The 13,904-nt window shown below is 40.7% G+C and overlaps 1 protein-coding gene across 13 annotated transcripts in view; it reads left to right on the forward strand.

The window, feature by feature from the left end:
- SLC9A9 (solute carrier family 9 member A9) overlaps nucleotides 1-13,904 on the forward strand; it is a 658,568-nt gene that overhangs the window by 120,825 nt on the left and 523,839 nt on the right. For 5 of the 13 annotated variants that reach the window (XR_009540645.1, XR_009540648.1, XR_009540646.1 and 2 more), the window contains exon 1: nucleotides 592-885. The exons of the other annotated variants lie outside the window; for them this stretch is intronic. Coding sequence is in view for 1 of the 5 variants with exons in the window: in XM_060149669.1 (XP_060005652.1) it covers nucleotides 711-885 (175 nt within the window). In the remaining 4 variants the exon portion in view is untranslated. Of the gene's footprint in view, nucleotides 1-591; nucleotides 886-13,904 lie in introns of those variants that run through there. 13 annotated transcript variants of the gene reach the window in all.

Consider the following 13,904-nt stretch of genomic DNA (forward strand, 5'->3'; position numbering starts at 1 on the left):
CACACAGCTGTAGAGATAGGACAAAATTCTTTTTGTCTTGTGCTTTCATTTATTCTTGTTAAAAGAAAAGCAATTGATTCAGAGTTTAAACACTGCTCTTGTGACTACCAGTTATATAAAACCAGAGGGACATTCATAGACAAAATTATTTCTTGCTTCTAAACTTAAAAAAAAAAAATCCTTGTGAAATCATTTTCAGTCTGTCCCCATCACATTGCTAGGCTTTGGTTGGAAAGGAAAAATCTCGCATGTGAGTGAGGTTATGATTCAGGAATTGGCTTTTTGAATTTAGAAAATGTTGGTGATGTAAGGTGATCTGCTTTATTATTAATCTACAATTCACCTGTTATGCAGCTTAAGAAGACTTGTTCTAAACGATAAGATCATGACTCAAGATCTCAGAATGACTGATAGCAGGTTTGTCCGATATGAAAGTTAATTTCATGGAATGAATCATTTAAAGACAGTAAGAGTTGATGATGAAACCACACTCTGGAGTTTGAAAAGAGACGAGGCTGCTTTAAGAGAGAAACAGGAAGTTGTAACTAGAAGCCATCTGAATACTAAGCCAAGGCAGAATGCTCATGAAGTAGCAACTTAAGTGGCAGTGTTATCCTGAAATCCTCAGGCAGCCAGACCGTCTTAGGCAAACCTTGATAAAACAGTCCTTATCCAGGTTTTTATCTAAGGAATCCCGAGTAGACTGGAGAATGGAGAGACAGCAAAGGTTCATGTCAGAGAGGGACGAGTATCAGTTTCAACATCAGGGAGCGGTGGAGCTGCTTGTCTTTAATTTTTTGCTCATCCTTACCATTTTGACAATCTGGTTATTTAAAAATCATCGATTTCGCTTCTTGCATGAAACCGGAGGAGCGATGGTGTACGGTGAGTGCAGAAACTGTAGGATTGATGTGAAACTTGTTGCTTGGGCGTAATTAGAGACTTGTGCTCAGATGGCAAAGTACCGAAACTGGAGAAAACATGCTGATTGAAATGTCATTAGCTTGATGAAAGGTGCTGCAGCATAATGAATGCTCATCTCTATCCAGATGAGCTGCCAAAATTTGCCTTGTCACAAGAGTAAATGTCACAGTCATGTTCTCACGCAGCACATAATGCGAGCCTGTCGACAGATGCAGGTCCATTGTCATGTGGGGAGACAAACAGGGCTAGCTGTTTGTTTTTGTAATGATAGACATTGGGAAGTCACAGAGAGCAGCCTTCTTTCACTGGAGGGGCTGATGGGCTTTATAAAGTTCTAGAAATAACATCACTTAAACATGTATTGAGTAAATCCTCTTACATCAACTAGTTTCAAGAAGAAAACTTGCAGAACGTATGTATTCCACCCCTACTACTGGAGTAATTTTGTTCAAATCTATTTTAATTATATGAGCATGTTTTATTTTCTTATAATACACAAGTTTCTTTATGCAGTGCTCTTCATTTCTTAGCCTGATTTCATAATTTCTAGTTATTATTAGTATGATTTACTATGTATCGTCTTTTTTGGAGGGAGGGACAAGGTGTGGAAAAGAATTTAACCTTTTAAGCTCCCAAGTATTGCTCTTTCTGTGCAACTTACCATGTCATTCCTTTCAGAAAGCTTAATAAAGTGTGACAGAGATTTTCCAGTATGTACTCTCATCTTTTAAAGTAAAGTGTAAGACACTGGTGGTTTTAAAACTGATCTGATTTATGAAATAGTTTGCTTTACCACTCTTAGCCTCATAATGGATAGGAACTTTGAACACAGTGGAAACAGCTGAGGCATTGTTATAAGTCATAGTAAAGAATATACTTTTATATTTCACTTCCCTTATTTTGGAAGTCCTAAAGCCTCTTATACCCCCGAGTTTCAGGGAACAGGATCCGTGCACATTTTATATGCTAACCATATGATGTCCTGATGAGAACAATGTACAGTCATGATTTGAGACCATAAGAAATCGGATGCCTTAGCTGGATCCCACTGTGAGATACTTGAGCTAGAAGGCAGAAGTTTTAGGCTAAGCAGTGTAATTTCTTTCAGGAGACTGATGTGCTGGTCCATTCAGAGCACAGTTAAGTTCCTTTCCATTGAGGGACTTAAAAAACATAACAAGACTCTCATTTGAGGGGAAAAACTTACAATCAGGTTAAAGAGAAATGGTCAGAGAGAAGGGAAGTGACACCAGCTGATGTAAAGCCCTCGGCGCCAGTCACTGCCCTTCTCCACCATCAGTGGACCAGGCTTTCTACTGACTCTTCTAATAAATAATCAAAGAGGATATAGGATGTAATCTGAGAAGCCAGAAACAATGTAATTCTTGGCATTAAATTAAAGGGCTATATATAGTTTAGCAAAACAACACTGGTTTTAAAATTATGACCCTTTATTAGAGGGGAAGATTTCTTCACAGCCCTGAATTTGATTGAACTATGACTCATTTACCAATTTCAGCTTATCTATGATGGAGACACTGTTTTGTAAAACTTTTGATTAAATTTTGGTGACCTATTAAAATTCAGACATACTTTGTACTCACGACACATAAATGTAACTTTTACTTTTTAACATGAAAATTCCCAGATTAACTTTTAATCCTTAAAAACTGCATGAAATACTTTTAAGTTGTGGTTGAAGTCATAAAATATTAGCACATTTACTGTGTAGCACAGGGAACTATATTCAATATCTTGTAGTAAACTATACTGGAAAAGAATTTTTAAAAGATTCGGTTTTATATATATGTATGTGTGTGTGTGTGTGTGTGTGTGTGTGTGTGTGTGTGTGTGTGTGTGTATGTATATATATGTAAAACCGAATCACTTTGCTGTACTCCTGAAACTAATGCAATATTGTAAATCGACTATACTTCAATAAAGAAGAAAAAATATTAGCACATTGAGCAATAGTTGAGATAGTGTTTCTCTAAATTGCTATTCTTAAGGCAGTTTAAGCTTAAGGTTTGTGTGGGATTAAGTGAAGCTGTCTGATTTCTGTCCTTCTTTTATAAATTTTTTTATATGGGAGTTATTGAAAGCAAGTTCTGAAACACTGCAATGTATAAGGATTATAAAAATTATGGAGACATCCACATATATGTATAACTATCCCATTACTAGAATTTTTAGTATCCTTGAGTTATCTTGAGCTGTATAAATCAGTGAAAAGACTTTTATTTTAGTGTTGTTTATTTTTTTTTATTGGCATAGAATTATAATTGTTGGAATTTACGGAGATCTTAAAGGTTATTTTCTCTAGCCACCTCATTATACAGAGGAAGAAACTAAATCTCAAAGAAGTGAACTTCCCCTAAACTGAATAGCTACTCATGGCGGCGTCCATGTGATTTTACTCATCCACAGGTCTGATAAGGTTCATGTTCATCTCAAAAGAGTTCTCACTGATAATCTCTGAAAATAGTCCATATGGATAGCACTGGTGACATCTCATATTTCTTCTTCAGGGATGATCTAAATGTTATGTCTGAAATATTTATTAGGGACTTTCTGTCAGTGATGTAATAAAATCGTCTGAAACTACAACAGAGAAATAAGAGGGACATTCAGATAAACCTTTTGTTGTTGTTGTTTTATTGGAGCATAGTAGCTTTACAATGTTGTGTTAGTTTCTGCTGTACAACGAAGTGAATCAGCTATATGTATACATATATCCCCTCCCTCTTGGACCTCCCTCCCACCTCCCCCGCCAACCCACTCATCTAGGTCACCACAGAGCACCAAGCTGAGCTCCCTGCGCTATACAGCAGGTTCCCACTAGCATGGTAAGGGGAAGGGAGATGCCAAGTGAATGAATCTCCCAGTAGCTGTAACTGAATTTGAAATTCATATATTGGGAAGGAGTCAGAGATTGTAAGTCCAGCTTCCTCATCTCACAGGTAAGGAAATGAAGACTCAGAGATATGAAGGTCATGTAATTAGCCACCGAGCTGGGCTATCTCTATTAAGAGATGCTGAAGATATTTTAAAATAAATAAAATTCTTTCAATGATTGTCGTAGAGAGAAGATGTATCTGTGAGATCCAGATGCATCCTCATATTGTTTATGCTTTCAAGATTAGTCAGATAGATTCTATTTTCCAGAAAGTCCAAAAGAATGAAATTTCAGAGTAAGACCAAATAAACCCCTTCATCACCAGAGGATGGAAGCCATGGCTCTTGTGAGAGTTCTGCCAGGGGCCTGGTGATAATCAATGGGGAAGAAAAGAAACAAAACTATGGTTCACATTGAACTTTTAAAAGTTTTTTTTTTATCTTAAAGAAGATGAACACTTGAAAGTAAACTGCACTTCAGTCATCTCCATCTTACAGACAGATATGCTTGTAATGAAACATCTTCTAAAATTGCTTGGTCCTGTACCTGACGCTTATCAGTGAATTTGACTAAGAGTTCCCCTACTAGACTGACTACTGCTCTTACTCTCGTCAACTATTTGTATAACGTTTCATTTTCCTCTGCATCAAGGACCATAAATATTTTTCTAAGGTCCTGGATTTCCTGTTTCAGCCCAGCCAGCCTTTTGCCTTTCTGTCACTATTCTGCCGATATGTGTCACTTATCTTTTAGAAGACACACTACATGTTGATGCATTTTATCTGTATATGGGGAAATCCAATTAAAAAATTTTAGGGAGCAGGGTCTTAGGAAATGAGCAATTAAATAAAAGTGAGGAGAAAAGTGATCAAACAACATTTAACTGCTCTTTTATAGTTATTGTTAGGAACAATTTCCAAGTTGTTAACCTTATATTATATGAAGTGTTGTAGAGGCCAAGAAAAATCATGGGTGGTGTCTGGTTTGACTCTGGAGTTCCTTGGAGATAATTCTGATACTCCAGATACAAATAGTCTATCTTTCTTGGTATCAAGGGTGCTAGGATGCTTTTAAAAATTAGTGGCAGCATTTTAACAATATTTTTGCTTCACCAGGAACAGTGGTTGCTAATTGTGTCTCATGACATTCTACAGCTCTCATTATTTCAGAATCAAAGGATTAGAATCCATAACTGGCTTAAAGTATAAGCCATGATTATATTCACTTAAATTGGACTAAAAGCTTAAGAGACTATTAATGGTCAAAATATTGACTGGCAGCAGATGGTGCACTTAGCGCTGCTCACTTAGGGCCCTGTATCCATTGCTCGTTGTTCATAAAAGAAAAATTGCTCCTTGTTCCCTGATAGCATTAACAATTCCATTACACATCACTGGGGGCTCCCTTACTTTGTAGGACATTCATAATGCCATGCATTTGAGGGTTGGGATCTGAGTTTAGGGACAGAACAATTTAAATCTCTTAGAATTTTACCTTTGATTTCACAGCCTTATAATATAAGGGACAGTCTCCAAATACAAGGGGAAATCTTGCTCACTGTTTAGTGGGCTGAAGGGAAATTTTAAGCCACAAAGTTTAGATTTTGAATTCATTAAACTATATTATATTAACCTATTAGACTATGTCTGATGCTCTAAGAATATATTTAGCGGTTTCATAAGGCCAACTGAGTTCACTCAACGGCCTGTTTTTCAAGATTTAAAGAAAACATAGTTACATAGTCAAGCACTAAGGTTTTAAAAGCTATTTTTCTTAAAAAATCATAAGGCATTAATTTTATCCTAGCACTGCTTGGAGGTTCCTCAGGATAAAATTGTCTTGGTGGACATGGTGTGGCTCTCCCCTGCTGATGCATTTTACTCTGCTTCAGTCCAGCCCTGCCTCCTTGACTGCCAGGCCCATAGGAGATGTTGACTTCACACCCTTCTCCCTGCCTGCAAGGCCCTCCTGAGGCTTTTTACTTATGCAAATGTAGCATGCTTTATGGAGAAAGCATTGGATGCTCTCTTGGGGATTTGGGTTTTTAAATCCTTATGATTTTTTTTTTCAGTAGCTAGATACATTACTTTGGGCAAGCAATTTAATCTCTAGCCCTAGTTTTCTTATCTATAAAATGAGGAAGAAATGAAATAGAAGATTTCACTAACCTTCCTTCCAGCTTCAAAAGTCCTTCAAGGGCTTCCCTGGTGGCGCAGTGGTTGGGAGTACGCCTGCTGATGCAGGGGGTGCGGGTTCATGCCCCGGTCCAGGAGGGTCCCACGTGCCGCAGAGCGGCTGGGCCCGTGGGCCGTGGCCCTTGGCCGCTGGGCCTGCACGTCCGGAGCCTGTGCTCCGCGGCGGGAGGGGCCGCAGCTGTGAGAGGCCCACATACTGCAAAAAAAAAAAAAAAAAAAAAGTCCTTCAAAATTCAGGCTAAGACTGACATTAGCCATCAGGCAACTCTCAGCCACTCCAACTCAAACCAATAGCTTTTTTTCCCAGAACCCTACCAGCCTATAATGACATCGGAGTCTTTCTCCCAGATGGGATTTTAATTAGTGTTATTTTACCATTCTTAGTTCTTCCAGTTCTGCTCTGATTTTATATGGAATGCTCAGTAAATCCTGTTGAATTCCTGTTAGAAAGGCAAAGAGAGAAAGTTATACCATCCGAACAGTGAGGTCTGGCTGTGGGTTTGGGGATCTGTGGATGCATGTCATATGAAAACCGGAGTGGCTCTGATTTAATTTGAAAGGATCTGCAGGAAAGGTAATTAGGGTTAAGAGCCTAATGAATTAAACTTGCTTTCCCTCTTGGGGGAAAAAGAGGTTGGTTTTAAGAAGCTTCGGAGATCAGGGCCAGGTTTTCCATGCTGTAAAGTGTTAGCCAAGGAAAGTTCGAAAAAGTGGAAAAAAATCAAAGATGTATAGCTCTGTGTAGGTTTTTCAAAGTTGATTTTAAGAAAATAACCTCCTATGTATCCTGCTGTGCTTCTGAATCACTAAGGAGCTACAGAGGAAGCCCGTAGAGCAAACTACTGTGTTGCCTCAAAGGATCCCATCTCAGACTCTAAAGGCTAATGAGTGTGCACATCAAGAAAATTAATTTTTGATTTAAACTGTTTATGGAGATATTATATATAGTCTAAATGGTTAGGCAAGTGGTAACATGATAAACTAATATTTGCTAAACATTTATTATGTCAAAATAACATATAATAAAAATAACAATATAACAAGTAACAATAATAAAAATAGCTAACACAAATAGCATTTACAGTATGAATTATGCTGTCATAAGTACTTTACATATATTAACTCATTTAATCCTCACAACAACCTTTTTTTTTTTTTTTGCGGTATGTGGGCCTCTCACTGTTGTGGCCTCTCCCGTTGCGGAGCACAGGCTCCGGACGCGCAGGCTCAACGGCCATGGCTCACGGGCCCAGCTGCTCCGCGGCATGTGGGATCTTCCCGGACCGGGGCACGAACCCGTGTCCCCTGCATTGGCAGGCGGACTCTCAACCACTGTGCCACCAGGGAAGCCCAACAACCATTTTTTATGTGGGGAAACTGAGGCACCAAAAATTAAGTAACCTGCTTAAGGTCACACGTACTAGGTACCTAAGCTGGGACTCATACCTTGGCAGTTTGGCTCCATAAGGCCACTGGGTATCACAAACATGAGTGTGTTTGTGTGTGCATGTGTGTGTTGCACGGGGGAGATATTGTCATTTTTATGTTACAGATGACGAAACCAACACTCAGAGACATAAAGTGACTTGCTGGTAACCACCAGGGCTGAACTTCAAACCCACGATCATAAAACCCATATTCTTTCACCTGTATCACACATTTAGCCCTAGAAGTGTTGCCGTTACTTAATAAATGTCTATTTTGTGCCAGGTGATAGTACTTTAGAAAGTTTATAAAAGAAAGACAGAGATTGAAAGATCTAACTACACATTAACCCTCATGGCTAATCATCACCATATCCATGCAGAAAAGGTCTGAGGATCTTCAGTTTGTATATAAGGAAACAGAAACAAAAAATTTACAACTATGGCCAAGGCTGCCCACAATAATTGGGAGAAACACCATTTTTGGAAGCTAGTGCTCTCAAATTCTGGCCACAGTTGTCCTCTCGTCAAAGTCTGCTGTTGGTATTTAACTCTCCCAGGAAGTTAGGAGTGAGGAGAGGTTGGGAAAGGGAGGTGGGTCGTTAAGTTTTCTTTTTACCTTGAGGCCTCAGAAACATTATACTGTCCATAGCCAAAAGCCCAGCATGGGAAAGACAGTGGGGGCAATATTGTGAAAGCACATCCACACCAAGCAGCTGGGTTGAAATGTCCCAGTGAGAGTGATGAGGCTGCCCCGGAAACACCTGCCCCAGCATCAGGGAAGGCGGTGTTGCAAGTCCACAGTGATTCTGGTTTTAAATGCCTGTGATTGTCAGAATGGGTGGGGAAGGAGCTGCAAATGCCTTATTCATGTGGAGTGTGCGAAACTAGGCTTTCATCTAACCTTAGTTTGATGGAATTAAATTTTTGGAAGAGACTGAAGATAAAATTACTTATACCTCTGGGCTCTCCAAGCTTGATGAAACCTGTGTGCATGAACCTGAGGTGACATGAATTTTGATGGAGTTCTATGACTGTGATGGCAGTCGTATTGGTAGAAACTGCTGTCTTACAAGACAGTGCTTCTCACAGTAGGGTTCCAGAAGCATCAGCATCACCTGAAAACTTGTTAGAAATGTATATATGTGGCCCCCGACCCAGCCTTATTAAGTCAAAAACTTGAAGTCCAGCAAAGCAGTGTTTTAATGAAACTTTCAGAGGTTTCTGATGCACTAAAGTCTGAGAACTACTCCACTAGGAAAATGAAACATCCAGTTTCTAGTTTTGTCTCCTTTTCTCCTATCTTTTTTTCTTTCTCACTTCATTACCCTGCTGTGATGAAGAGAGAGTTTGGGAGACAATCTCCATGTATTGGAGAGTCCCTTCCTCTTTCACTATCTAGAATACTTTGTGACATTTCCACCTCTGGTTTGAGAAAAAATAGACTGTTCTGTGTAAACATTATAAAAGAAATCATTTTGTTTTAGTCAGTATTTATCTAGGTAGATATCTCTATATTTCTTTTGTAAACTTCCTAAGATGATTTCAAGGAAGGGTATTAGCTACATATAAGCTGTGGCTGAGATAGTTTCTAGAGAAAAGTTACCTATAGTGTTATGTTAGGAATCCCGGAATGCTGTGAAATGTGTGTTTGTTGTATGCACAAGTGTGTGCATGTGTGTGTTGTCTGGTATGCACCAAGGATGGATGTGCACATCGGGCAGCCTACCATGGTGGAAGATCTCATGGTTGGGACTCTGTCATTTCGCATATGACTCTAACCTGTGAGAAGATAGAACTTTGAATGGATGAAGCATCCCAAGGTGGAACAGCTTCGTGGACCACTTTCCACCTTGGAATATCATGGGATACTCTTGCGGGCAGATGCCCCAGACAGACCTGTTCTGAAATCGTTATGGGATGCTTTTCTTCAGCAAAGCAAGTTGGTAGTGAGCCAGCACAAAGCAATAAATTATGTCCCTTTTAGCAACACCCACACCTTCCTTTAGTCCTTTGAATTTAGAAGGTTGGTGGGAGGGCAGAGAGAGAACAAAAGCCCTAAATAGCCAGAAGGCATTGTATATTTTTACTTTTGGTTCTATCCCTGACTAATCTCAGTGTAAAACTAAACTGCTAAAGGAAAATGTTAGGGAATGCATTTAGCATTTGAAACTCAAACCTATATCATCTCTCTAAATCAGTGTTCTGACAAAGGCTTTGATAAGATGGTAGAGGTGGATAAATATCAAGTAAACAGTTAAAAATTGTAGCGATAACACGTAATATCTAATATTTGTGAATACCGTCTTACAGTTAAATGGTGTCCACCGATTTGGCTTCCTTCGAATATTTATCACACCCTTTCCTTCTTCATTTCCACATTTGGATCCCTAGTTCATATTTTTTAATCTGAGTGACTGAAATAACATCTTAGATTCCCTGCCTTAAAGAGTCTCCCACTATAAAAGTCTTAAGAGTGGTAAAGAACACTCTTCCTTGGCTTTATTTTATTCCTGTCATCTTGAAATTCCTCTTCTCAAATTCCTTTGTTAAATTCTTTTTCACATAAATAGACACTCTTTCTGATGTTAACTTCCTCTCCATGTTCCCACTGTTTCTCAATTCTCTTTTCTCTCTTCGGATAATTTTCTCCAAACGCTCTTTCCTCTGCCCCGAAACAGAACAAATCTGCCTCTTCAAAAGGAGCTCACTCTGTTCTTCCTCAGGATCTTCTTGGCAACCATCTCTCCCTCTTGAACACCCTCACTGGGGTCCTTGATCTCAGGTGCCCTAGTGGGCCACCCAAACTGCTCGATGTTCCCGATTAGCACCCCACTTATTGATTTCCATGTGCTTCTCCCTATAAAGTCCACGCCCTCTTCTCTCCCTTGCAAATCCAGTGCATCCTTAGGAAGCTCCTCTGCGAAGTCTTCCTTAACACGTTAGGGGGTAGAGTTAGTTGATCCCTCCTTTAGGGTTCTTTGGGACTTTGTACATTCACTCGTTAAAAAAAAAAAACGGTATCTGTTAGGATGTGTTCCACTGCTAGTCACAGGAACCCTGACTCAGACAGACTTAAGCAACATGGCAATTTATTATCTCCCATAACTAGAAGTCTGGAGAAGAGTAGTCTTCAGGGCTGGCTGATTCAGCAACTGCTGTTGTTTTCAAGGATGCAGGTTTCTTTTCCTTTTCTCCGCTCTGCCATTCCCAGTGCTGACTTCAGTGCCGGGCTGGGAGCGAGGTGGGCATGGCAGTTCCTGGTGTCCTGACCAGGCACAATAATAGCCTGAGGAAGAAGAGAGCTCATCTCTCCTCGGCCCCTCTTTTAGGATGTCAGAACTTTTCTAAGAAGCCTCCTAGCAAGCTTCTCTTCACATTTTATTGACAGGAATAGAGTTACATGCCTTCTAGTACCAATTATCAGCAAGGGGAATAGAAACACCCTTGGAACTGAGAGAGAGGTCACCTTACCCCGAGCACATGTGGGGAGGGATGGTTAGCCGAAGAAATCAGGGTTTTGTTGGGAAAAAGAGGGGATAGATGCTGAGTTGCCAATCAGCAGTGTCTGATACCCTTATTAAGTTGAAATATCATATTACGTAGTTTAAGGATTTATCTTGTTTTTTCAGTAAGAGACAATACCTCATTTATTTAGATCATTCTTGGTAGCCACTCCGTGCATAGAGAGTGAAAGAACTACAAAACTCAGTTCTTCAATCTTCATGTATTAACTACATTTTCTTGAGGCTCCTAAATTCTCTCCAATGTCACGTGGCATTTAAATATACCTGTGTGATAGTCTGATGCATGTGTATAGGAAGAGAATCTGGAAGGAGCCCGCTGGAGTGTGCCATGCAGTGTGGCAGTGTGCGTGATAGTGTGTGCACACAATCACTGGTCTGAACATAGCCAAAGAGATTTCAACATGTTGTGTTTTAAAAACCATCCTGTTATCCGTTTCGTTATATATAAATATGATCATTATATATAAAAGTAAATCCCCATCTATATTCCTCTGAGAAAATTCTCTTTAGGATAACATTTCAGCATCATGTAGAATGACTAAATAAGATGCAGGGGAACTGGTTATGAAATGCAGGCTTAATATAAGAAGACACTTAGGAAACCCTTGTACCTTATTCTCACTGGAAATCAGGATCATAGGATTGGGCAGAAGGAAGACGCCTGGTAGGATTAAAATACTTTAATATTTTATGATCAGGGCCATATTTTATTCATTTTTATAATTCCCACAAGTCCTAGAGCAACGCCTTCCATGTCTGTAGCATGAAAGCAGAAGGAGGGAGGAAGGGAGTGGGGTTTTCTCATATTTTCAAAGTGGAGAATGGAGGGCCAGTCCAGAAAGAGGAGGCTCATATTTCTAAATGTTTCGCATTTGAGTGCTCGTGAGGCTCTTTCCTCCTTCCTTCCTGCGTCCCTCCTTTCCTCTCCCACAGACATCACCATGTCAACTGTATGTCAGGCATCCGCTATGAGAGTTATATTGCAAGCTCTGTAAGGACAGGAACATCACAACATTTGGTGTGATGCTCCTTACATGTGACATTTTAAAATGTCGGTCACTGACTAACTACATAACTACATAAACTAACTACATAAACTACTAACTACATAAACTCAGAGGATCCTTTTCTTCTTGAATCCAAGGGAGTTTGTGGACTTGGAGAAAGTCCACAAACTACATACTAACTACATAAACTGTAGTATGTAGTCCATAACTACATAAACTCAGAGGATCCTTTTCTTCTTGAATCCAAGGGAGTTTGTGGACTTGGAGAAAGTTGGGTTATAACTGCCTAAAGTGTTTGGCTTTTCTAGAGAAAAAAGAGATGAAGAATAGCACAGCTTCTGCCCTAAACAGTCTCATTATCCAATGGGGGTGACAAAGCCAAACTCTACAGAGCAGTGCTGAACAATATATATCTTTATATGAAATGGGGCCAGAAAGGGTGTGGTGCAAACTATAAGTACTCAAAGATTAGGGAACTTAGTGAGTACAGGCTGCATCAGAGCACAGGTCCCCCAGCTGGGACTTGAGATGGACTTTGTAGGATTGTGAGGACCTTAGGGATGAGGTCTGTTTTCCAAGATCTGTCTTGGGGGTTTGTGTGCTTCTGGGGCAAGGTCAGCGTTCACTAGAAAGCAAGTTCCCACTGCTGTCACCCTAGTTGCCCAGATGCTCAAACTTGTAGACCCAGGGGATGCATCTGGACTAGAGTTTCTGCTTGGAGAAGGTAATGCCACCAGCCGGCCAAGTGACAGAGCTCAGCAAAGTGTCATGCTTGTGAGGATACAACCTGGGGTCAGGGCTATGCACACATGTGTTTGTGGTATTGCTTTGCTGGGACAGGCTGCCTCCTTTTCTCCTCGGGCAGGTAGGGTTCTGGTTCGTGGCTTACCAAAGAGAGTACTGGTTTGTGTCCATAAGTCATGGTAGACATTCCCCTCTTTTCTTCTTCTGTGCACAAGTGGTTGATGCTCTGTTTACCCTGTATCTTTGTGGGAGTATAAAAATAACCCCTTTTCATTAGCATTTTCTTCCTACTAGCAATCCTACTTTATCTGTCACCTGCTGTCCTGCAATACTGGGCTGGAGTGTGTTAACTCAACATTCTGCGTTTGTGTCAGCATACAGCTAAAGCTCTGAGTGGCTGTCAAAAGCATTATGAGGCTCTATGAGTAGATGTCTGGCCTCCAACATTAAGGATTTTCTCGTTGCTGCTACTGCACACAAATGCTGGATGCATTTCTTAACCGAGTGCATGGTGAGGCTGCAGCTTCCCCACTGGCCCTTGTACTGTGCCAAGATGTTGATTCCTCTCAACTCTTGGGGTTGGGGAGAAGGAGGGCCAGGGCCTTCTGTCTAGTGTGTTAATTTGGGTCCTCCAAGAAGCAGATGCTGGAGAGAGATTAGCTGTGCAAAATGTTTATTGGGGGAAAATTCCTTTGAGGAAAAATGGGGAGGGAGACTGCGGATGCTGGGCCAGCTATCAGGTCTTGGAGCAGCCCAACCAACCCCTGTGGAGAGAGGGAAGGAGGGGAGGCTGCGTAGGAAAAGGTTTAGGCTGCGGTGCAGTTCTAAGAAAGGTTGGGCAAAGCTGATGTGGAGTCTTTGAGCCATGGTGACCCTTCAGAGGAGTCCCATATCCCTGTCTTAGTGCCCCTGCTGCGATCAGTCATTGGCTGGGTTCAGCATGACTGCAGTCATGAATTCCAGACCATTGGTCAGACTACATACTCCTCGTAGTGGGAGATCTATCTGCAAGGTGCATTTTCATGGCTATTACATCTGGTCACCTCTGGCAGCGAGGAGCTTACTCCACTTACTCCAGTGTGCCGTTCTCGAATGCTGGAACCAGAGATGGTACAGAGGGCCAGGCATGGCCATTTAGCTTTTGAGGCATTGTATGAATTTAACCACAGAAACCCAGGTACTAAGCA

Source organism: Lagenorhynchus albirostris, chromosome 5 (genome assembly GCF_949774975.1).
Source record: "Lagenorhynchus albirostris chromosome 5, mLagAlb1.1, whole genome shotgun sequence".
Classification (NCBI taxonomy): domain Eukaryota; kingdom Metazoa; phylum Chordata; class Mammalia; order Artiodactyla; family Delphinidae; genus Lagenorhynchus; species Lagenorhynchus albirostris.